The sequence below is a fragment of the Cyanistes caeruleus genome, chromosome 6, assembly GCF_971803275.1.
Source record: "Cyanistes caeruleus chromosome 6, bCyaCae1.hap1.1, whole genome shotgun sequence".
Taxonomy (NCBI): domain Eukaryota; kingdom Metazoa; phylum Chordata; class Aves; order Passeriformes; family Paridae; genus Cyanistes; species Cyanistes caeruleus.
Genome location: NC_141706.1, coordinates 32,654,149 through 32,677,714, shown reverse-complemented (window position 1 = coordinate 32,677,714; position 23,566 = coordinate 32,654,149). Strand labels below are relative to the sequence as shown.

The 23,566-nt window shown below is 39.6% G+C and overlaps 2 protein-coding genes across 10 annotated transcripts in view; one reads left to right on the top strand and one right to left on the bottom strand.

The window, feature by feature from the left end:
- Positions 1-539: 539 nt before the first annotated feature.
- SNAP23 (synaptosome associated protein 23) lies at positions 540-21,648 on the bottom strand. Of its 6 annotated transcripts, none has more exons than XM_086891821.1 (9): positions 21,583-21,640; positions 21,298-21,482; positions 12,505-12,610; positions 11,934-11,975; positions 10,650-10,698; positions 10,014-10,131; positions 6,428-6,580; positions 5,713-5,857; positions 540-3,298 (listed from the first exon to the last, which is right to left on the bottom strand). In XM_086891821.1, the coding sequence occupies exons 3-9, from the start codon at positions 12,559-12,561 to the stop codon at positions 3,233-3,235; spliced, it is 630 nt and encodes a 209-aa protein (XP_086747947.1). In that variant the 5' UTR covers positions 12,562-12,610; positions 21,298-21,482; positions 21,583-21,640; the 3' UTR covers positions 540-3,232. The 6 variants fall into 6 exon arrangements, with proteins under 6 accessions (XP_086747947.1, XP_086747948.1, XP_086747946.1 ...); XM_086891822.1 differs by adding an exon at positions 21,094-21,251 and having other exon boundaries at positions 21,421-21,598; XM_086891820.1 differs by having other exon boundaries at positions 21,298-21,648.
- The window catches only part of ZNF106 (zinc finger protein 106), a 40,449-nt gene continuing 38,474 nt past the window's right edge, over positions 21,592-23,566 (top strand). For all 4 annotated transcript variants that reach the window (XR_015287648.1, XR_015287647.1, XM_086891770.1 and 1 more), the window contains exon 1: positions 21,592-21,859. The gene's annotated coding sequence lies outside the window, so the exon portion shown is untranslated. The remainder of the gene's footprint in view (positions 21,860-23,566) is intronic.

Genomic DNA, 23,566 nt, shown 5'->3' with positions numbered 1-23,566 from the left:
GCTTAGAACTGTGGCAAGTCGACAAAAGTCTCTCTTTCTCCCCGTACCTCCTCCTCCCTGTTAAAGAGTGTTCTGGGAATCTGAGGCTCTGGTATGAGAGAAAATACAATTTAAAATGCCTCACAAATGAAATTGTAGTGGCAGTAGGTTAAATCACTACATTTCATCTACTGGACTAGTTATTTGCTAGTCATCTGTTACCACTACTTAACTAGAAAGTTTTAAATTATTTTACTTTGTTCCTTTATCATCCTGAAGTATACTCCCATGTACATCATGATCTTTCAAAGAAGAGATGGACACGGTTCACTGTGAATTTAAGAGATGTTGATTATGTGAGGATCAAAACTAAAGTGTTAAAGACCACAATATTCCTCTCCTCCCAACCACACCCATTCTTTTCTTAGCAGTGGGATTTCTGTGAAATAAAAATAGACACGGAACTTCCTAGTTGAATAGTAGCAACTAGTTCTGCCAAGGTTTTCAACAACAGGAAACTAAACAAAGACATTTCTAGGAGAAAATAGTTTTAAAACACATTCAGTTATAAAAGTATGTATTTTTGTGCACAATATATAGTTTAACAATCAAAAGCAGAAACTGTAAACCTTCATTCTCAATAGCATTCAGACATACAAAGATGTACAAGTGTCAATTTCATACGATAGATATGGAAATTAAGCATCTATTCTATACACAACAGTAAGACATCCAAGAAGCAAACTGTTTATGACTAACAAAGGCACCAACTCCCTCACAGATTTGGCTCTTGCTGCATCAGAAAGTAGTATTGGTACTCTGATAGTACTTGAGTCTCATAACTTGTATCCTTGTGTGGTATTCATTACAGTATTACAATTTTGATACACCAATCACAGCATTTTATCAGCCAACATGCTCATTTATTGTGAGAGCTCAGGCAAGTCAAGAACAAGGACTTGCAATGGCAAGGGAGAAAAACATTCCAATGTTTGGAATGTCCAAATGGTACAGAGCAGGCTTGTACTGTGTAAGCAGAATAAGGTAACCACTTCAGTCTTCTGTTCCGGGAGACAATCATAATTAAATAACATATACTTTGCTTTCACAACTAGCAGCAAATATTCCTTAAAGTAATTTGAAGTTTTTAAGAAGGAAAAAAGGGCATATGAAATCCCTATGCAGGTGGCTTCTCAAAAGTTTACTATGCCATTAAGAAATTCTTAAAAGTACTTCTTGGCTACTTGCATTTTTAGGCACAAAATCTTCATTTACTGATTGGGTAGCTAGTGAACTTTTTTAATTCATTAGCATGCCAACAATAACCAGAAGCTAGAGAGGAGCCAACCCACACTACTCAAGTATCTAGTCCCCTAAAAATGATTTTACCTTATTCACATAAGGCAAACTGCCACTGGCCTATTTTTACATGCAGCTGCCCCATCCTTTGGTCAGTTGTTTGGGGGTTTTTGTTTGGTTGGGTTTTAGTTTGGTGGGATTTGTGTATGATTTTTTTTTTTTGTGCGTGTGGTTGTTGGTTTTGGTTCTTTTTGCTTTAACTAGCAAGTTGTCTTGGCAGCCAACTGAAAAGATACTGGTAACACTGACTGTAGTTTTACTAAAAAGAAAACAGAATGCTTAAACACTGTCTTGCATTTTGGTGGATTAGTGTCATCTCTGACTCTGGGATTCAATATTAGTGGCTACAGGGTAGTTGTGGACTTGTCTTTCAAAAAAGCACCCCATAATGCTATTAGTTTTAATTATTCATCCAATCAGTTTGATTTGAAGATTTTTGCCATCCAAACACTGAGTATCAAAGGTTATTCCAAACCACCATTTTCAACTTTAAAAAAGGCATAATATATTGCTGGGTGGAGTTAAAATAATCTAAGTCACTTGCAACTTAATTACTATCAAGATTTTAAGAAAATCTTTTTATATTGCAGTAAAACTAAACTATTTTTCTTCTCAGGAGAGTGCTTTACCTCACCTGGTCAGAAACTCCTCTATTCTGCAACAGAGGAAAAACATTTTATTTGCAAGCAACTTGGATACGTAATATTTCTAATTGCCAGTCCCAAAGTCTGCAATAATAAACCAGTCAGGAATCTATTTAGAACTAGTTTATTTTGAACTAGCATACAGCTCATAAATAGCTACTTCTTCCTCCAGACTTGTGACAAAGAAGTTTTACAATAAGCTTCTCTAGTTTTGGTAGGTTTAAGAAGCACCCCCAAAGTCACTGCTGAGAGCAAACTCCGCACCAGATCTCAATCATTATTTTGCACTGGAGAAAGGCATAAACTGAACTCCAGTGAAAACTGGCCAAAAGAGAGAAAGATAAGGGATGCAAGAAAATTGCATGCTTTTCTACTCAGTTTCTTCCAGGTCAGATGCATCATTCAAACACTTCAAAGTTAACTTTTAGATAAGGGGTGTAAAATTTTCCATCAAATAAATACCTTGGGGAGACAGCTTTATCTTCTCCTATGTGTGTGCATGGGGTTTAGATCAGATATACACAACAAATATTATCAGAAAAATGCAGCATGATTAGTCATGGACTCCAAACCGATGTCAATCTACAGTAAAGAAATGGAAACCTGTATATCCCTCTGGTTACCATTACCTTAAAGTTTGTGTGGTTAGGAAGTGTTTTAAAGCCCTCAACCCACAAGTGGTAAGTAATGGGCCTCTTCAATTCTGTGATCCTTAAATTCAACTCCAAACCAGTCGTGGTTTGGATTGTAAAACTATGGTTAGATGCTAGAGATACAAATCAGACAATGTTCACGTAGTCCCTATTTTAGTGAAGACACTCAACTTATGAGGTATTTCAAACAGTGCAAAGTGCCCCCTCCAACTTTCCACAACTGTGAATTCAGGTTACCCTGCTTGTTCAACTTAAATAAAGGACTGAATTTTCGGTGCAGGAAAATAACATTTCAAAAAAAAATAATACAAAGAAACTGGGAAGAGGAATAAAACATGCAGGAAGATTCTCAAAGCCCTAACGCTTTTAGCCCTGAGCAGTTTAAAGAAAGTGAAGGCAGATGAGTAAAAGGAAGTTGGCTGCTTTCTTGGAGTCAAGGCCACGTTTACATGAAGCAATAAAAGAAAACTAATCCCTACAGAAGGGGTACTGCTTCATTTTTCCCAGCCCCTCTGATTTCAGAATAGAAGTTTCACAGATCCATGAATATGGTGGCTTGCAGCTGGAGAGGCTGTCATTGAACAATGACAGCAGGCTTTAATTTTCAATTAGTTTCTTGGCTCTGATGTTCGCTTGCTCAATGCGTTCCCTGTTTGTATCAGCCTGAAAGAGAGAAATTCATAGGTCATTTGAAGACTTGATGCAAAACAATTTAAAAATTCAAACTGACGTGAACTTCTGAATTACAAGGTATCATCAGTGGTAAAGAGTAGGGGAGCAACTTCTATATGCTAGAAGTAGTTGGTTTTTTTTTTCCCCTAGACAACAAATGATGTTAATTTTGGTAGAAACAAACCAAGAGAAAATAGTTTTTCTCTTCAGCTGACTTCCAAAACACAGCAGCTTGCCTCAGCTGGTCCGGAAGCATGTTAACAACACGAAGGAATAAAAATTCTTTACCAGTGTTTAGACATCTTAAGGACCTCTGCAGAGCAACAAGGTTGCTCTGGACTGTAAGTAATAGTCAAAACTGGGCCTATGGGCATGAAGTTAGATTTATTTTGCTTAGTGCAAATCCATAGTTTTCATTCACTTCCCCTCCAATGTCCTAGTGCTGTAACAATATGCTATTTATCAGAATGAGCTTTAAATTTTATTATTGTTTGGTTTACTAAAATAAAGCATTGAAAGTCAGGTCACAGTATCTAGGTTGAACAAGTGTCAAAATATAGTTTTACTGAAAGGTATGATAAGGAGTTTGTAAGTCATGCCCCAATTACACAGTGTGTTCTGGGGAATGTGCACGAAGTGTAATAAGCACAAAATCGGCCTCTGCTCTCAGCTGGAGTGGAAGTCCTAAGAAGCTCAACCTGTGCCAAGTATTAGCCATTTCACACCTTTGTCTTGCAATGGGCTGGGCAGAGCACACCTGCAGTTCAAGTCCTTCCCTCCTGTTCCCTCCTTCCTGCCTTTCAAGTCAAGGGCAAGGGACGGACAAGGGAGGGAAAAAAACCTACTACAGAAACGGGGACTCTATTCTGTTAACAACACTTTGGAAATGCTAACCTACTTAATCTTCTAAGAAAAATCCAGGAATGTAAGCTTCATTATGGGTTTATTCAGACTAGGAGTCCTGTGTAATACTACCAAAAGTCACCCAGTCAAGCCTATTTCCCAGGTGAATCAGAATTAAAAAAAAAAAAAAAAAATATAAGTATCAACTCTATTCTGAAGTTAAACTTAATACTGCTCTTTGTTTCTTCACATTATACTGTTGTTTGGAGATTTACAGACAACATATGGTTTGGTTTCCATACTGTTCACTAGATTTAGGAAGTTATCAGCATAAAAAGATTAATTTAAATACCCTGAGACAAGTTGCCAGTCAAGTCCAGGAATGGCACTTTCATTTTTATTCTTGTCTGCAAAGCAATTCTAACTTGTATACACCATATTTTAATAATTACGAAGACTGGATCAGCAAGATTTATTCAAATCGCTAAACCAAAAGAGCATCAGGCCAAAACAAATGCTTGAATTTACTAGAAACACTATTACTAAAAACAATAATTCCCACTTGCAGTTTATTTGACCAGGCAGTTAAGGCATCCTCCATATAATCATGTTGATTTGCCTTATCAATACCACAAACCCTTAATAACTAGACAAAATTGAGATGCTGACACAGATGCAACCACCATTTTTTGTCAAACTAGAGGGGTTCTGTTCCTCTTGTTTTAAACGCTACTGTACATTTCAATGAGATTTCTAAATTCCCATTTTGTCTTAATACTATAACTTCACAGTAATTGGTGTTCACTTCTACTGTTTGAAATCTTTTATATAGGCTAGTCATTAAACATTTTCCTTTCTTTCTTAACCAAGATATCTATAAAATAACTTCTATTAATTTCAGAATATGGGAATTTCTAGAATAGTCTTAGCATCCTCACTAAGCTGTCCTTGGAAAGAAACCTCCCTAAAGCATATTATATATGCTGAATCTGTTTGGAGAAGCTAACAGTTAAGTAGTAAAATTATATATGAAAAAAGGGAAGTTACTATGACTAACTTCATATGCTGACCATTTCCCTGTGCACCTACAAACTTCATTATTCCAAAGTCTACCAAGCTCCAATATTAATTCATCCACAAGAATTAGGGCAATGAATTACTTGTGTTTTACTTTACATTCATTGTAGTGACTTTTTAGGAATTTCAGAAGAGCCTTGCTATTGTTAAAAATACCTATTCCCCATCACAAGAAAAAAAAATTAGTAACAATGTCCCAGGTATACCTCCAGTAAATGTTTGTACTTTTGATCCCATGAAGTTTATTAGTTTTCAGAGTAAGTAGTAATCTGTGCTTTATATTTAGGTTTCCTGACATGCGAGCATTTGAATTTTAATCTATATCCCCTATATATATATTAAGGTACAATTCTTATTCAAATCACTGCAGCCTAGAGGATGGCATAACCTTACCACAAATTTGCTGCAAATACAGTGCGTGCATTCCTAATAACCTCTGAGTTCCAGCCTCCGAACTGAAAGCAGAGAATACCTTTGATGCTTACCTTTACATTTATCCGGTCTATTTGCTTGTTCTGGGCATCAATCTCATTGCCCATATCCAAAGCCATGTTTTTCAAATTCCCAAGAATGTTTCCAACTTGAGCAAGATTTTCATCCATTTCATCTTCCCTGGCATCATTGGTTATCCTATTCAAATAATTAAGACAATGTTTCAAGAATCAAGAACTTGCTTTTATCCTACCCGTATTTACTCTAGTAGAACTTGTTTGTTGCTCTATGCATTAAAACCAAGGTATGTTTCTCCCCTTTTAAAACCCCCGGTATTTCAAGCAAGCATCCACCAAAAAAAGTGCTAGGCTAGCCACTACTACAAAAATAGCCTTAAAAATTAAAATAGTTAACAAGTTAACAGAAGCTTAAAGACGTGAGTTTGTGAGTTTCTCTCAAATACACCTTATGACAGTCATAGGCCTTGATATATTTTAACAGTCCCCTCAATAACTGAGTACTAAGCCTTATAATTCTCACATTCACAGACTGACAATACCACCACTAGGTGAAAAAAAAATAAAATAGCAGTGTGAGATGAGCACTACAATACTGAAGGTGCCACCTCCTCTCCAAAAAGTAACAATTCCTCCAAACAATAGTAAAAGAAATTCTATTTAGCAACTTGACCTAAAATGCATCTGAAAGAAGCTGACAACTAGTAACAGGATTTGTGCATTTGAGATTGAGAGATATGAACAAGCAAACCTTGTAATATATCCACCACTTGGTCCTCCAGAAGTCTGAGGCTGCTGCCGATTTATACTTCTTGGTTGCATGGATATCACATGATCTGCTGAGTTTTCTGTTCCATCTCCCCAGGTTGCTCTGTATGCTTTGCTGGCCTCAAAATTCTTTGTCCTATTCCATAAAAATAAGAAATCTGAACCACTGCATTAGAAATATGGCTTTCTGACTGAAATTCACTATTAATCTAGAATTCTGGAAACATTTGTCTTGTGCCCAAAAGAGATCAAATTCTGTACACATAAAACTTTGTCTATCTATATAATACAAGTCCTTGTATCTTGATAGTACAAACACAACTGAGTTACTCTAAGCACAGTTATTACTTTGGTCTTAAACTTTAATAGAAGAACAGGAATTTGCTTAAAGCAATACTTTACCAGAGGACAGAAACTTATGACAGTCACAGGAAAGCTTACCCTATAGAGTTGTACTTTTAACAGGAATTAATCCAGAGTCAATATTAGTTATCTTTCAAGAAGAAATGAGGGTGAATGTAAAAACTCCCTCAAATACCTATACTATGAAAGAAAACCATTAATTGCTACTGTTTTTTTATCAAACATTAACAGTTACTTGGCAACAGAAAAAGGTAATGTTTCTCATGTTAACTTTGATTATGAATTAACAGTAATCTTGTTTAAGTAGCTCATTCTGCAATTCAGTTGTACTAACTCCATTAAATCAATAAACCAACTTACCATTACATTTTTCCATGTAATTCATAGGAGAAAAAAATAAATAAAGAAAGCACACTGACACAAAGCAGTCTCAAGAACCACAGAGCCACAAAAGCAAGAGGGGAAGAAAACCTCATGAAATAAACTTCTCTAAATCGGGGTCTGTTGTCATGAATCCTAAAGAAGTTATTTTGAGAATTTTCTCATGTTCACCTTGTTTGGTGGCAATTTCCAGATTTAAGCTAGACAATCCAGACACTGTCATTTTTCTGCGTCTTTAGACACTTGTGAAGGGAAATCTGTAGCATCTCTCAGTACACCTAACTTTGAAATCACAGGCAGTCAATTTCTAGAGATTTGGTGCCTTTCATTAACCTGGACATTATGTTTGAAGAGTTGTGAAATTAGCTGTAATGAACAAGTATTCCCTCTCATTCTACTGCTGTTTATGTATTCAATATGGGAAATTATGTCTCATTGGTCAGATCCTGCAAGAAGTAATCTAGAATGAATATATCAAGGGGGAAATATAGAATAATTTCTCAGTTCATAATGGAAATATTGCACCCAACAAAATCCTGAAGAAACCTAAACTAGTCAATTCTAGCTCCTTGCACATACACAGGCCCAAAGATTTCTAAGTTTACTGCAACTAGATTGAGAATTATATTTTCATCTCATTTATACTAAAGCCATAACTGGAAGAAATCTTTGTATGATTTGGTTATGGGGAAGTAAATCTTAGGTGCCAGAGGCAACTGTGAGGACTTTATTAATAGAAACAAGTGACCTGAAGAGTAGTTACATCTGTGAAGTAGACAGCCAGAAAAAGAATGATTGTTCAAAGTAAGCACAGTTAAGAAGAAAACTTCTCACCACCTATCTTTAAGAGCTGTTTACAAATTACTATACATTCACATTTCTCAAGTTTCATTTCTGCACAGCTAAAGCAATTTACACAACCTGTCAAGCCAGCAATGGCTCAAGCAGTTGTTCACCATTTCCACAGCTAATAATACCCTCTGCAGTAATGGACATTTTCTACTCGTGTCAGTATTATGAAACATCAGTCACAAGGCAAACTGCATGCAGACAGACATCATGCACATGCAAGCACTAATGCAATAGAAACATCACTTCAGACAGCTGGTTAAAAATGCATCTGCACTACTAACACTGACCTTGTCCTAAAATCCACTTTCACCAGTTTAAGTGAATACAGCTTCTTATCCTAGTCTTCATTTTTAGAAAGCAAGCATCAGTGTTAGGAGAGAATGGAGAAGAAGGCATAGTAAAGATCAACAAAAAGGTAAATTGTTATTAGTACATCGATTGTATAACAGAACTGCCAGTATTTTGTGCTTTCACAAAGCTTTTATAAATAAGCCTCAAATTTAAAAAAAACCAAACAATTCAGCAAATGCCCTGATTTAGCTTATTTAGCTTCATGTTTTTATGAAAAATATGAAAAGCTGTGGAGGTAACTGGTTGGAAAGTAAATCTGACATTGATAAAAGGGTTGGTGTAACAGTAGATACATGAAAGACACGCACACTTTCTTCTTTGCTGCCCTCTACTTACCCATTTTTTTCTGTACATTACTGTCCAGTTTGGTACACAACTATTTCTGTTCTCATTATTTGTGTACTTGGAGTGCCACAAGAGTTCACAAATACTGAGCTTGCTCAGCGTCAATGAGCTGCTTAGCTTCAGTGAAATAAGACTATCAACTACAGAAAACAAAGACTGAGTGCCAAACTGCTCAAAGTCCACCAGCTTGAGCCAACAAATATAAAGCAGTAAGCTCACCTATCCAGAGGTCAGGACATCTGCATTTTCAAGGGACTAAAGCACTAAGACTTTCAGCCTTAGAACTCACACTCATATCTATCCTACATGACCGTTAAAGTACTATTCTGTTGGTTAAGAAGACTCGGCTCCAACAAGGCATTTTTACCTAAATTTCTGCTACTTCCCCATTGAATGAGAATTGATTTTGCTCATGCTAAAGAGCAAAAACCAACAAATGCACACACTATTCATTTCAGTCACCATACTCAATTTATGCCTCCTTCATTTGGAAGGGCTATAATCACACCCAACTAACACAAACAATTCGGTACTTTACTGCTTAAAGGTAAAGCTAGGACACCATCAAAATTAATTCTGACATTGTTCAGGCTGTTTACTTGTTTAAAAGTACAAATCAAGTACCATACTAAAGATTAGATTACTGAACTGACTTAGATATGGCAGCCATAACATTGATGTTATAAAGGTAATGTGAAGCAGGTCTGCAAGAACTTATATAGTCACTAGTGAAAAGATTAAAGCTTTAACACCAGTGTCTGCTCTGTTGTTCTACTCTCACCCTCCCTAAAGCATGAATATTTTTCAAATGCTTAGAGAACCAATATTAACTTGCTTCTCCAAAACATAAGGTGGCTTGCTTTTAAATTAGTACAAAAGTACTATTGTGAAAAAATTATTTTTGGAATCAAATTTCTAACAGACAGGCACTTACATATATATAGCTATTTGCAGTCCAATTTGGTCTCATCTGCATGGACATTGATAGTCTTCTACTAAATAGAAGCCTCGAAGAGATTAGGACCCAACTGTGCAAGATGTTATATAGTAGCTATACTTAAAAGGGGCACAATGTATGGTTAGATACAAGTAAACTTCAGTTAGTCTCATGCAACTTTAAAAGGATGCAGCTCTACAAATCAAGACAATCAACTTTGGTAGCAATTCATTTTTAATTAGCATTTTTTAATTAGCTCTTTTATTAGTTAATATCTCCTGGTACAGTAAATATTGGGAATATTCTAGAACCCCCAGGCCCAAGTACCAATATAACTGACCTGTTACAAGGACAGACACAGAGCCCACAACATTTGTTGAGCTCTGTCAGTGTCTTCTCAGCTTCTCTCATGTCCTTATTTATCTGGTCCATGCCTTCTTCTATACGATTTAGTTGTTCTAGAAGAGAAACAAGTAACCTGAATAAACATGGACTGGGAGAAGGTGGGGAAAATTAACATTTCTTTCTAGCAGGAACAAGCTTCGGTTCTATCTTTATACCAAGACAAATTACTTTTTCCTTTCCTGTATTTTAGGATTTTTTTTTTAATTTTTAAGAAAGATATTCAGTGAAAGGTTTTGGTTACTACTTTGCAAATAACTTCCCTATCCTTAGAGTAGCATTTTTGTTGCTACTTTTAGAATAAATGCAAATAGTTACATTCATGCAATGGTGGAAAGAAGCAGCTTCTGTAGCAGAGCTGTATTACATTGTAACTATCATTACCTCTCAACTACTTCAAAACCTCTTTTAAATACAGCAAATACACAGGAATAACCAACTAGGAAATAACATTTTCACCTAAATAGTCTTTAATAGTAAGCCTTTAGTTTCATCAACAACTCTTTTAATGATAATTCTTTTCTCACACTGATTACAATATAATATTGATTTTTAGTGTTAGGGAAGAACTTACCTCCTTGCTCATCCAGCATGGTAATAGTTTTGATGCCAACATCCTGGGACTGTAGAAAGAAATTTAGTTGCATACACAAAATGAGATTGCATTGCAAGATCAGAAAGTCTGGATAGCAAGTTTGATAATCCAAACAAGTTTATAAATAAAACACTGGATTTGGAACAGCTTCTATAGTAAAGCTATTAGAAGTCTCCAATTATGAACTATGTTAGGATAAGAATTGTGCCTCAATTAGTGAAGTTTTTAAGGCATTATTGTGAGATTTTTCTTACCTTACAACAAGATGATAAAATTTATTGTAATACTCAGATTGAACTGACAACATCTAGCTAGAAAAGTAAACATAGTTGTGCTTCATTTTGAGAAGCAGTATTTGGTTCATTCATCCCTACATCCTTCGAAAGGGCTTACAAGGCCTTTAGTCCTGGGAGTCACAATGCAAGAAAGCAAAACAAAGCCTGTAAAACCATTCCTAAGAATTCAGCAGTGAGAAGTGTACTACAGCAGAGTTCTTTGCTGGCTCAGTCTTGGATCCAGCATGCAAGTTGCATCCATGCTTTACTGTAAACTGACAGCATAGAATGAACCACCAAGCTTACCAAGAGACATTATGCTGGCTCGTGACATGTACTTAAACATCCGTGTGTGAGAAGTATTCATCAGGCTATGATGAGTCAAATGATAACAGTAACATCTTCTGCAACTGTGCAGAGAAGTAGATTCCTCATACAACTTCATGTTGATAAACCCAAAGTACAGATTTGTTCCAAGTTATGTAAAAGGGCTTTAGGAGTATCATTACTAGTTAAAACTGATAAACAGATTGTAAGAAGATGTATGCAGAATTACTTGTTTAGAACCAAGAGCGGTAGAACTCCACTACCCCACCCAACTGAGCCCACTGTCCTCACAGCAAAACATTTACACTATTCATAGACAAAGTGAGCTAAAAGACAGATGAAAGATGTTATGAAAGGTAAATTATGCAGCCAAAGACGTAAGTGACCATCAGAAGACTTTTTACAAGTAATCTGTAGCATTTGGAGATTAGATCCTCTGGCTTAAAACAGGTGAAAAGGATATAGATTCTTCGGTAACCTGATACAATGTAAAAATCATGAAGGTTATGCCATTCTAATGCTATTACTGAATTAAAGCAGCAACTTCTAATGATGAAGTGTGTGTCTTGAGAAAGACTAAAAACTGTTTAAAATGGCAGTAAACTTTTTATGCTGCTTTTTACACTCAATAAATCCAGAGAATTCAAAATCTTTTTCTTACCTCAATGGCCAAGCCAAGAATCCTCCTTGTGCTTTCCAAAGACTAGAAAGAGAATTTTAAAATGAGTGCATTAATTACTTACATACACATCAGTGTCTGAAAGTCTCCTCTGCCAGTTCATTGTAGTAAGGCAATAGTATACAAAAGGTTCATTTCCTTGTCTGTATTTAATACATGCTCATAGTAGCAGCACATTAGTTTTTCTTGGTTTTCCGTCCTTGCTATTATTTTTCTTATCCCATTGGAAAGTCATAAAAGATGACATATTCAAATGAATTTTAGTTAAATAAGAAAGCCACGAAGTATCAATATGATTAACAATGCTGTAAGCAAATTCCATAATATCAGTAATCAGGACTGGGTGATCAATACTCAATTAAATAAGTGACTTCAAAATCCAGTCTCATTTTTAGGAGTAGTCTTCACTCCAGTATTCACCAACTAAAGTGAAAATTTAAAACATTCAGCTATAACCTTGCAGAACCATTATCCTGGTCTGTCTTTATTTTTTAAAAGTTCTAATCTTGTCAGACGAGTATTGTAATCCCAGATGTCTTCCTATAATATTTACCTCATCAGTGACCTGGTTGGCCCTCAGCTGAATTTCTTCAGGTGATAGCTCATCCATGATGAGGAAATACTACTTGTAAGTAACCACGCTAAAGAGAACCTTCCTCCTGTAATGACAGACACAAAGTAAGCATCAGAATTATCCTTTCATCAGTATTTTGAGTTGAAACTAGAAGATAGTTCAAAGAATGAGGACCTATACATTTCATTCTGTGTAGTAAAACATCTTATTAGGACTAGAAGACACTAAAATAATTATTCAGCTGATATGACCTGAGGAGCTAAAAAATACAGGAACAATCAGGATATGAAGCAGTTTTCTTTCCAAGATTTGGCTTCCTAAACATTTTTGAAAAAATTCTATTGTTAGTTAGAAACCAGGAAATAAGGTCTTAAAATAACAAGCTTCTCCGTGCTGGAAAAACACATTGGTTTGCCCAGCAATCTAGAAATAAGTTCATTAAGACATTTAAGTTATTTGTATAAAGTGTTCTTTCCATTTCCAATGCAGAATTTCAATAGTAAGAAAAAGGGGGAAATGTTCTCACAGACGAAACACCACCTAAAATGATCCCAAGTAACACTCCAGAAATGGTGGTTGTTTTTGTATAGGAAATTCCTCAAATTCAAAAGGGTTCACAAAGGTTTCAACTGCTATGTCTGCAACTGTGGCAAAGGTTTTCTGATCTAGCTTTCTCATAATAAACACAGGGTCATAACTGCAGTCTCAACACACCATGATTTACCTTTTGCTATAAACAGAAGATATATATTTTGCCTAAAATAGAAGATGAATAAGCAATCCCATAAATAAGAGTGTTCCTAACAGAGATGTGTTTTTCAGAGCTAAGAATCTTAATTTTTTTGTTGGAGGAATGGTAATAAAGCCACCACTCCTAGTAATGGAAAAACAGAACTCACAGGCTATATAAGAATTTAGTAAGATAGCACATAAGCTGAGAAGAGGATATTTTTTCCCCAAAAATGTTCCCCCTTAATTTTAAACTAATCCTTGATCTTTCACATGAGTAGCTTGCAATTAAGTTCACATTATCCATGGATATAATTCCAAACATCCTGCTTTATTTGATCCATTTTCCCCTACAAGATCAGTATTTTCAAATATATAAGTAATTGCTCCTAGGAGGGTAAATTTATGCAGATGTGCCCAGCTGTTACCTCACAGCTCTTCACAGGAAGTGTGCATAATTCTGATGGTGAACTGAAACCAAGACACTTAAATCCCTTACAGCTGTACTTCAAGATTTAAAGAATATTCCAGCAGGTTTGGTCTTCAGCACCTAGCATAGCCTGAGACTATGGCTCCAGGAGATTTTTCTAAAGTAGATGTCAATGCAAGTTTTTTAATTTTTGTTACCATTTAAATAAAAAAAAAATTCAAAAAATATATGTTCCCACATAAAGCCTCTAAATAACACTGTTTTCAGTAGTCCAATTTCAGTATATAATCAGTGAATTATCTCTTCATTCACAGACTTAAGCTCCTTTCATAAGATTTATTTGAGGCAGTCCCAGCTTTGAATTTGGGAACTCCCTTCAAGCTGATTTGCACAGTTAAGGACCAGTAAACATGGGACAGGGAAGAAAGTACCCATTTTCACTGAATTAGATTAAGCAACCTCTCTGGGCAACCTGTTCCAGTGTTCAGTCACCTGCACAGTAAAGGAGCTTTTCCTCATATTCTGGTGGAACTTCCTGTGCACCTGTTTCTCTCCATTGCCTCTTGTCCTGTTGCTTGGCACTACCGAGCAGAGCCTGGCTCCATCCTCTGACAGCTCCCTCAGACCCTGATAGACATTGATGAGGTCCCCCTCTCAAGTGTCTCTTTTCAAGGCTGAAAAAGTCCAGCTTCCTCAGCCCTTCCTCATAAGAGGAAAGCTCCACTCTCTTAATTGTCTTTGTAGACCTTTGCTGGACCCACTCCAGGAACTCCCTGTCTCTCTGTACTGAGCAGCCCAGAACTGGACACAGCACTCCAGCTGTGCCTCACCAGGGCTGAGCAGAGGGGCAGGATCACCTCCCTGCACCTGCTGGCAATGCTCTTCCTGATGCACCCAGTACACCACTGGCCTTCTTGGCCACAAGGGCACTGCTGGCTCAGGGACACCTTGCTATCCACCAGAACCCCCAGGTCCCTCCCAGCAGAGCTGTTCTCCAGCAGGTCACCCCCAGCCTGTGCTGGTGCCTGGGTTGTTCCTCCCCAGTGCAGGACCCTGCATTTGCCTTTGCTGGATTTCAGACAGTTCTTCCCTTCCCATCTCTCCAGCCTGTTGAGGTCCCTCTGAAGGGCTGCACAGCCCTCTGGGGCATCAGCCACTCCTCCCAGCTTTGTGTCATCAGCAAACCAGTTCCAACAGCTGACAGACAGGCTTTGTACTCCCCTAGCTTGCTTATATCTTCCTAAATAGCTCCACTGTCAGCCAGCAAGAAATTCTATAGAAATGCACAGCATTCCACTCACTTTTACCCTAAATCAATAGCATTTGGACTTGAAACTGTTTATAAATTTGCCTAACAATGAAGAAATCCAGCTTCAAGATGTGGAGGAAAAACCCTTTTAACACAGAGGACACAGAAGGAAAAGAAGTTACTTCCAGGATTCTTCAAAGCTGAGGTATGCATGTGCTTATATTCTGATGCTCATATTTGGACACCAGTAGTGGTTAGCCTCTTATGAGATAAAACCATAATTTAAAGTGATGGCTCATATAATTGCTAGGATAAATTACCTGTGTGAGTAAGCTAAGTAAAACCATGCAAAATACTTGGTTAAGAGAAAAGTCCTGACAACCTTTCATCATAGATAGGTTTGCTGAACTTTTCTGATAATTTCTTGAGGTCTTATGTCATTGAAAAGTGACAGAACCTTTCTTTCTCTAGACTTCCTGGCAAGCTGATCCACCTTCACTTTTCAGACATTGCCATTAGATACATAAAACAAGACAGATTAAGATTTCCTTATTAAGACAGGCATAAGAAAGCGTGCTCTTTGAATTAGTTTGATTATTATGTCTGTTTAAAGTTGAATATCCAAGCCAAATGCATTAGAGTAAAAAAACCCCATAGCTTTATTCCTGTTCGTTTGCTGCACTGCTTTTGTAAATACAGACACAACCTACATGGTAGCTCTGCAGAGGCAAATAGGGCCTTAAGGCAGAACAGAAAAACACATTCCCTAGGCAATAAAGACTTCTCACCACACAGCAGTTTAAAACATTAAAAAAAAAAATCACACAACACTAATTTAAAACAAACAAAACATTTCCAAAATAGGCTGTTTCTGAAGACGTAAATACACACTCAATAGTTGCAGGCCTAATTGGAATAGCTGAACATAGCAGGTACCTTTCACGCAAGAAATCTCAAAAGAAATTTTAACAGCCCAGATGAGGCCATTTGTACTGAAATAACTCAGCTGTTCCAATAGAAGACAGTATACATACATAAGAAAAGATACTCATTTCCCCATCTTTCTGCCTAGGAATTATAAAGCATCCTTTGAGGTATCCAGCTCTTATGCTAATGGTATATGACAAAATTATTTTACACATGAGGCATTAAGATTACCCAAAGATAAAGTATACAGAGAGAAAAAACTTCATATGGCTATGATAACATTTGTTATGATAAACTAAATGCTTGCCTTAGCAGATGTTAACATTGATGCTCAATGTCTATTTTCTTTGCTTTCCTGCTCCAACCATTTAAAAAATCCTAGCCACAAAATAACCAAAGCAAAAAAAGACAAAAGCCCACAAAGATATTTTTGCGTAATTTTCTTTCTAGACTGGCAAGTTTTAAACAAGAAGCTAATGTGCCTAAATACAAAGCAGTACTCCTTTAAGGAAGGATGTGATGTCAGTTTTGTTTACTTTTTGTTATCAGTTTTCTGCAGTATTTGCTCAGTTAAACACATTTCAGTACAACTCCCCTTCTGCCCCTTTCATAGGAAGGTCTGATACCTGCAGGGTGTGCAAAATTAAACTTGCTACAAATATGTATTTTCTCAAGGTAACCAGGGTCATTAAACTTTCCTACGAGGAAAAGGACTACAACACACTCATTACTTTAACTATCACTGCCTTATAAAAAAGGAAGATTCATTGAGAAACCAGAGCAGCAAGGAAATAGATGCATGGCCAGCAAATAATAAGAATCTAATAAGAAGAAGAAGAAATAAGATTTTTACTGCCATGTTTTGTTTGGAAGATTGTGCAGGACAGAAAAAGTTCTTTGAAATTCCAACATAAAGCTTTAGATCTCTTCACAAGACTACTCATGTTGCACTAAGCAATCCTGAAAGTTCACCACTATAATACATATAACTAAAACACTGCTGCCCAATCCAGAGGATGAGCATTGGGGATGTATTAAGCTTAAGTTGCTTTTACCTCCTGAACAAGAGGAAGCAAACTTATGTCTGCACAGCCTTTTTTCCACTCACCATCCATTTGGTCATGGCTCCAAAAACCCTAAAAACCTTTGAATTCACTCTCCTATGTGAAGTTGTTAGGTTGGAGATAACTGAGAAAAAGACGAAGCAAAGGTTATCGCAAAATAATGAGGGACACAACAAGCACTTTTGGGCTGATTTTATCATGGGCCATTCAAAGCATCACTGCCTTAGAGACCTTAATTTTGTTAATCAACACTCACAGAGCAGCTGAAGCATTTTAGCAAGTTCTTTGTGTAACTTGAAAAAGTTGGAAGGTGACACAGACTGATGTGAGCTACGGCTAGGTCTCTATTAGCAGTAGGGTGATCCCTTGAGAGTACAGTGCAAATTTTTGCTTGGGAAAATCACTGCTCACACTGCCACATTTGAAGTGGATCAGTCCCAAGCACTGAGTTCTGTCCCAACCCCAGCTACTGAACTGAGCAAACACCTGCCAAAGCAGAACTTTCAGAGTGGGAGAAGAACAAATTCAGTGTTAGGAACACCAACGGTGACCTGTCTGCATTTATGTGTCCCCAGGTTTAAATATCTGCTTGTGATCAGAAAGCTATGGAAGTACCTCTTCATCCAACAGCAGTTCACTGGCTGGGTTTCCTGACAATAGGCACATTAAAAACTTTGGTGGGAAGTAATAAAGCATTTGAATGAAAAGACTCTCGAGATAAAAGCATTGCTATATGCAGGCAGCAACAACCTAATTGTCTCTGCCACTCACCTTCCCAGAGCACACCGTAAAAAATTAACATGAAATCTGTTTTTGTTGTCTCTCTCTCATTGGCATAAAATATTCCACTGCACCACTAATGGTTTTTCTTGCAAGTGTTTCCATTTTCATTCAGAATTACTTGCCAACTGGAAGCCAGCTCTTTTACCAACACACTCAGTTTCCAATGTACACAAGTTTCAAAAGCCATTACAACAGTGACTTTGCACAGCATTTTCAAGGTTTTTTTTAATACCAGTGATCTCCTGAGTTTTATAAGACCCATCCACAGTAACTAAAACTATAGTAGGCAAGTTACATGATTTAAATATGCTTTTCTTCAGCACTTAGCTGAGAAGCTTATGTTATGCCAATGCTTATTGTGTCTAGGAAAAAAGAAAACGTAATTCCTTGCTTTATTGCAGTCACAGCACATAAAGGCTGTGCTGTTCAAAGTACTCAAAACTCTTACTGATCTTCATGAATTTAAATTAACTGCAGGGTGCCACAAGGCCTGATAAAGTGCTTGTTCAACTCCAATTACACTGTCCACGTCTGGACAGGGAGAGGCTAATGAAAGTGACAAGTTTTCTAAAGCCAGCAGGTCTACTGGTACCAGATCAATACTGTTTTGATTGTTGGCACTTTCACAAACCCACCCTGAATAAGACTTTTGTCCTGCATCTCTGGCTGACAAGCAGCAGTTCTGTACCTCTGATGGGCTGAATGCCTTTCAGAAATTTGTCATATATCTGTTACATTTACTACATATCATAAACTAGTTAGTTACTCACCACCTGAAGGTCCTCAATTTGCACCTACCCCTTTTGCTGTGAAGTTATGCTTTTAATCAATATCACAAACTTCTCTTCCTCCTTCACTGATAACTTGTAAACTGCAGGGGGGAAGAAGGAAATAGCCTATCCAGTACATCTAAAAGTATGATTGAGAAATACAGCCTATGCTTTCTTACCACAAAGATAGGAACTAGCTGGTGATACAACTCAGCTGTTGCAGCAACTGACTGTAAGCCAGTATCTCACGAGCTGTATTTTTAGCTGTCGGTGAATTGGTACAGCCTCAGGTGATTGTGGATGCTCTCAGTTCCTTCTATTGTAAAGGGAGCTGTTTCCTTCTCCAAAAGATGGAAGAATTCATGAAACAATATTCTTTCATTTGTGAATGTTAAGTAAGAATTTGATCTGTGCATGCTTGCAAAGGTCAAAATTAGACAGTTTATTAGACAGCTTTGTGTTTGGTGATTGAGTTTTTTTGTTCTCTCAAAGTCTTCATATCACTAACACAGAAAAGTTGGTTTTTTTAAAAAACCCTTCCTTAACAGAAACAGCTATCCTAATTGCTAGTTAGCTGAAATTCAGCCCAGCTAATGCAGAGTGGCACAAGGTATCAGCACCAGAATGTACTCCTCCAGACGATTATGTCTACAAGAAATTAATAAAATAAATAAAGCATATGTGGTCCTAGAGGAAGAGACCCGGGCCCTCGACCAAGACACTACTCTGCATGCTTCCTGCTTTCTCTTATCAGCTTCCTGAACACACTGCACAGAGGCGATAGCACAAAGAATAGGCGCTAGCAATGCCACCTCCTCTGTGCAGTGTGTTCAGTTCTACACTCATCTCAGTAACTCACTTTCGTCCCTGAAAAGGCCTCATGAAACCTCCTTCGAACCAGATACTAGCCAATACAAATTCACAGCCAAACTTTGATCCACTTATTGACAGTAATAGATTCCATTTCTCCTAGAGACGCAAACTGTGCTATATAACAACCTACTTCAAAAACTGCAGAGCAGAGGTCAGGCATATAGACTGGCTACTAGACCACCAGTAAGCAATAAAGTGCTCAATTAGATCAAGCAATTGATATCACAAGAGGCTTTTTCTTTGTCACTAAATACCTTCCTACATAGCTGTTCCCTCTACAGCACAGAATCACGTTTGTCTATGAAGGGGAAGTAAAGAGACACCCTTAGTTCTAAACAGTGAGCATCTAGTGTCCTTTTTCAGGAAAAAAAAAAAAAAGGCAAACAGTTAGAGAGGTTACATAAAGAAATTTCCGAAGTTGCTTTAGGTCGTTTAGAGAGTCAAGTCATATGCTGACTTCACATTAAGTGAAACAGAAAGATAAAAAAAAAGGAAGAAAAAGCGAAAAATAAAGCTGACTCACCAATATATTCCCAGCAGGACCAAGGGCATTGAATCGAGACGTGCAAGTGAAAGAAGCACGAAAAGCACTTCGATGCTTGTTATTTACTACATTAACTCTACAGTATCTTACAGCGTAGTCTAGAGGCAGCAGGACGCAACACGTAAGTTTAAGAAAAAGCAACAAGAGGTGGGTTTTCTCCTGGACCCTACTGACAGCGCAATTCATGGGCTTTCGCCAAGCAAAAACAAAAGCCACCTGGACACAGCATTGCCGCCCCCGGTAGGGGCGAGCCCACGAGGCCTCCCCGCACACGGGGGCGGGCGCACCCACAGCTGAGGCGGGGCTGGGAGGACCCGGGCCCGGCGCCCCGGCCGCCCCATTACCCCGAGCAGCCGATACAAGACGGCAACCGCTGGGCCAGCGCGGCCGGACCGCGCCAGGCCCGCCTCGCCCCACAGAGGCCCCCGGCAGCTACAGCCTGCCCCGCACAGAGAGCTACGCGGCACGGAGGAGGAAACCGGACCGGATGAGAGAGCCTGCCACCCTACCCGGGGCGCTGCAAGCTGCCAAAGCCCAACCCGTCGCACACCTACCGGCACTGCCACCACCGCTCCCTCACGCCGGGCAGGGCCACCCCTTTAAGCTCCCATGTCCCGCCCGTCCCCGCTGCCGAGCGCCGGCCCGCGCGCGTCACCGCCGCCCCCGGAAGCGAGCCCGGCCCCACCCCGCCTTTCTACCCTCCCAATGTGGCGGCAGAAAGGAGCCGCGCCCGGCGCCTCACACGGCGGAGGGCGGGAACGCCGGCCTGTGTACACCCAGCATGGCGGCACACTTGGGCTGCTGCGCCTGCTTCTCTCCATCTAAACTACCACAGTCCCCCTTGGAGCAGGCGGTGCAGGCGTGTGGGGTGGGCGGGGTGGCAGTGCCGGGCGTGGGCTGCGCGTGTGGTGGCCCGCGGTCCGGCCGTGCTGACGGGAGCTGCGGCAGCAAACAATGCAGTACAGAAGTGGCCCTTTTTGTATCAGTGGGGTTTTTCTACAGTTACTACTCTCTACTAGGACGATGAGTGTTAGTAGTGGCTACTGTCACCAACGGAGAGAAGGAGGGCAGAAAGGGAAAGCTACTGTTCGAAATCAGCGATCCCATCCTTTGTAGCTGAACTGCGCAGCCTTTCCAGAGGCATGTTCCTTCTCGGGCGTAGGTAAATTCTTCCCTGAGGGTGCTAACATATCCCGTACCTGCTGTAGGCACTGTAAGCACAGCCGGTAGCTTTCACAGCATCAGGGCCTGCATCAGCTTACATGGCTCCTAAAGTCCCTCTTCCAGTGAAACTGCTGCGATCTCAAGAGCTGGGTCTTGGTTTCCTTCCTCTCTCTCAGCATCCCCCGTCAAGCCCCTGTAGATTTTGGCCTCGTGAAAGATCCCAGTGGAGTAAGACTTACTGCATACTGCATAGCCCGCGTCCTTCCCCTTCTGCCTTAGGAATCGCCCCTGGAGCAGATATCCCAGCCGCCCTGGCCGGTCCGGCCCAGCGTGATGTCCACGGCGTCTCGCTGCTGAGGTACCTGCTGTCTGCGGCGTCGGATTTGTAGAGCGCTGACACGTGGCACTACGCGTGTTTAAAGCGCTGCATTTACACACAACAACATTAACTTTTATTATCGTTAATTGCTGGTAAATGCCCCCAGCTGGCCAGTGCCGGTGCCCTCGCCATGAAGTTCGTTCACCTGTCGGCTGTCCACCGGCGTCCCGCCGCCGCCGGGACTGCATTTCCCGGCAGGCCCCGCGGGCACGCAGGCGTGCCTCCCAGCGTGCAGCGCGGCCGCCGTTCCGCCGGCCCATTGGTGGCCTGTGCTGTGGCCCCGCCAAACGGCGCGCTGTCTTGCGGGGTGGGCCCGGTGCGGGCGCCGTGCTCGCGGCCGGTCCCGGGGCGCTGCTGGCCGGGTTCCTGGATCCCACAGGGGGATGGGATGCGGGCCTCTGTCCTGGAGAGGGGTGCGATCCGTGAGTACCGGGGCTGTACAGAGCAGAGGGCTGGGGGAGTGCTGTGGCGGCCGGGGGCGATGTGGGTTGCTCCGGCTCTGTCTGAGTGAGCGGCCTATGGAGGGCAGCAGGGCCAGCCTGGCCTGGAGGGGCTGCAGCAGCGGACGTCTCGCCTTGGGGCGGGCATGCGCTTTGCTTTGCCTTGTGAGCATCCCCTGTTGCTGTAGTGATCCTGGTGTTTGGTGGCCTGCTTCTAGAGCAGCTTCCTTAGAGCGGAGGACTCTGTCCAGGTGTGTAGCTGCCCTGCTGCATACTTCACACTTGCCAGAAGTGTTTCTGAGGATGAAGTGTGACTGAGTTCAGAGTTGCTTAGTTGCCTTCCTTATAAGCAAATATCTGAAAATGTGTTGTAGTGAAAACATGGATGAGTTCAGCGGTAAATATCTGGTATCTTAAAAGGAGTGGGACTGACAGCATGAAACAAGTCATGATAGTATATTGAAATATGGGTTGTTTGAAAGTAATTATTTATCATTGCACACAGGGTAGTTCAAATCCAAACATATTAACAAATCTTTGGGGATGCATATGAATGTCAACTCATAAAAGTTTATGAAACATTGGATTCAAGTGGCAATGATGATTAAAGTTCATATTTGAGTATACTTTGTTGATGGAGATTTGGTAAAAGTCTTCTCATGCAAGTAAAAAAACTTTGCTTTTTCACCTTCCTTCCTACACCTGATGAAGTGCAATTTTAAAGAACAGATAGTGGTGTGATAGCTTTAAAGAACTGAAGTGGTGTGACCTGAGAGAGAAGAGGATAGAGAATTTGTGAACTTTGTTCTCAATATGAGTTTCCAGGCTTGCATTTCCTATATATCTGCTGCTTGTTGCTGTTCTTCAGTTATTTGCTGCTTATTTCAGTTAAACCTCAATTGCTGTATTTAACTAATTGTCTGTTTTGCTGAACTGACAGATCCTGGCCTAAAGAAACCCCGCAAACACTTAAGCCTTCCAAAAATTTGATTAATAGCTTTGCTGACGTTTAGAAGCTTATTTCCATTAGCGCCACAGTATTTGGGATTACTGTTGCAGGCTCTCTAAGGGCCAGTGCAATGTGTCTCTAACTTTTTACCATGGAAAATAGATTTCTAACCTGAAGTTCCTCCTGTGAAAAGCAGCTGAATTATGTTTTGGGCTCTTTTTAAAGTCCTTGCTTGGCTTCAGGTGAACTGGCAGTCCAAGGCAGCTGCACTTGCACTGCTTTGTATGTTCCACTAATGATTGATTTTTGTATATAAAGTTAGTGGGATAGGTGCTATACTCTGGCAATTTCAATTTGGAACAAGACATTGATTTTACCCAGCTTAGGTTTGTATGTTATCTAAGTCACTTTCATCACTGTGACCAAACTTCAGGTAGCTTCTATTCCCTGTGTCCAAAAATGTCCCACATTTGAAGAGATGTCAGCTAAAGACATCTTAACTCCTTCAGGGCTGTGACTCCAGTACAGAGTAACAGCAGTCACTGTCCTCTAAATGTGTACCTAAATTGTGTACAGAGATACTACAGCTTGTAGTATCTAGGTAAAGGGGAAATGTTTTTCTGTCAATTTTCTTTCTACCTTATCTTGTAAAGAAAAAATTCATAAGATATCCAGAATAAAATTTAAATTTGTTCAGAATCAAATTTAAAATGTTAAAGCTCTTTTTAACATCTGGTAAT

What these genes read in the sequence shown, in the direction of transcription:
- SNAP23 (XM_086891820.1), bottom strand. Translation starts at nt 12,561, where the DNA reads ATGGATGAGCTATCACCTGAAGAAATTCAGCTGAGGGCCAACCAGGTC. An exon ending in CCAACCAGGTCACTGATGAG is followed by an intron (nt 11,976 to 12,504) that starts GTAAATATTATA and finishes TTCTCTTTCTAG; the next exon opens with TCTTTGGAAAGCACAAGGAG. An exon ending in TTCTTGGCTTGGCCATTGAG is followed by an intron (nt 10,699 to 11,933) that starts GTAAGAAAAAGA and finishes TTCTTTCTACAG; the next exon opens with TCCCAGGATGTTGGCATCAA.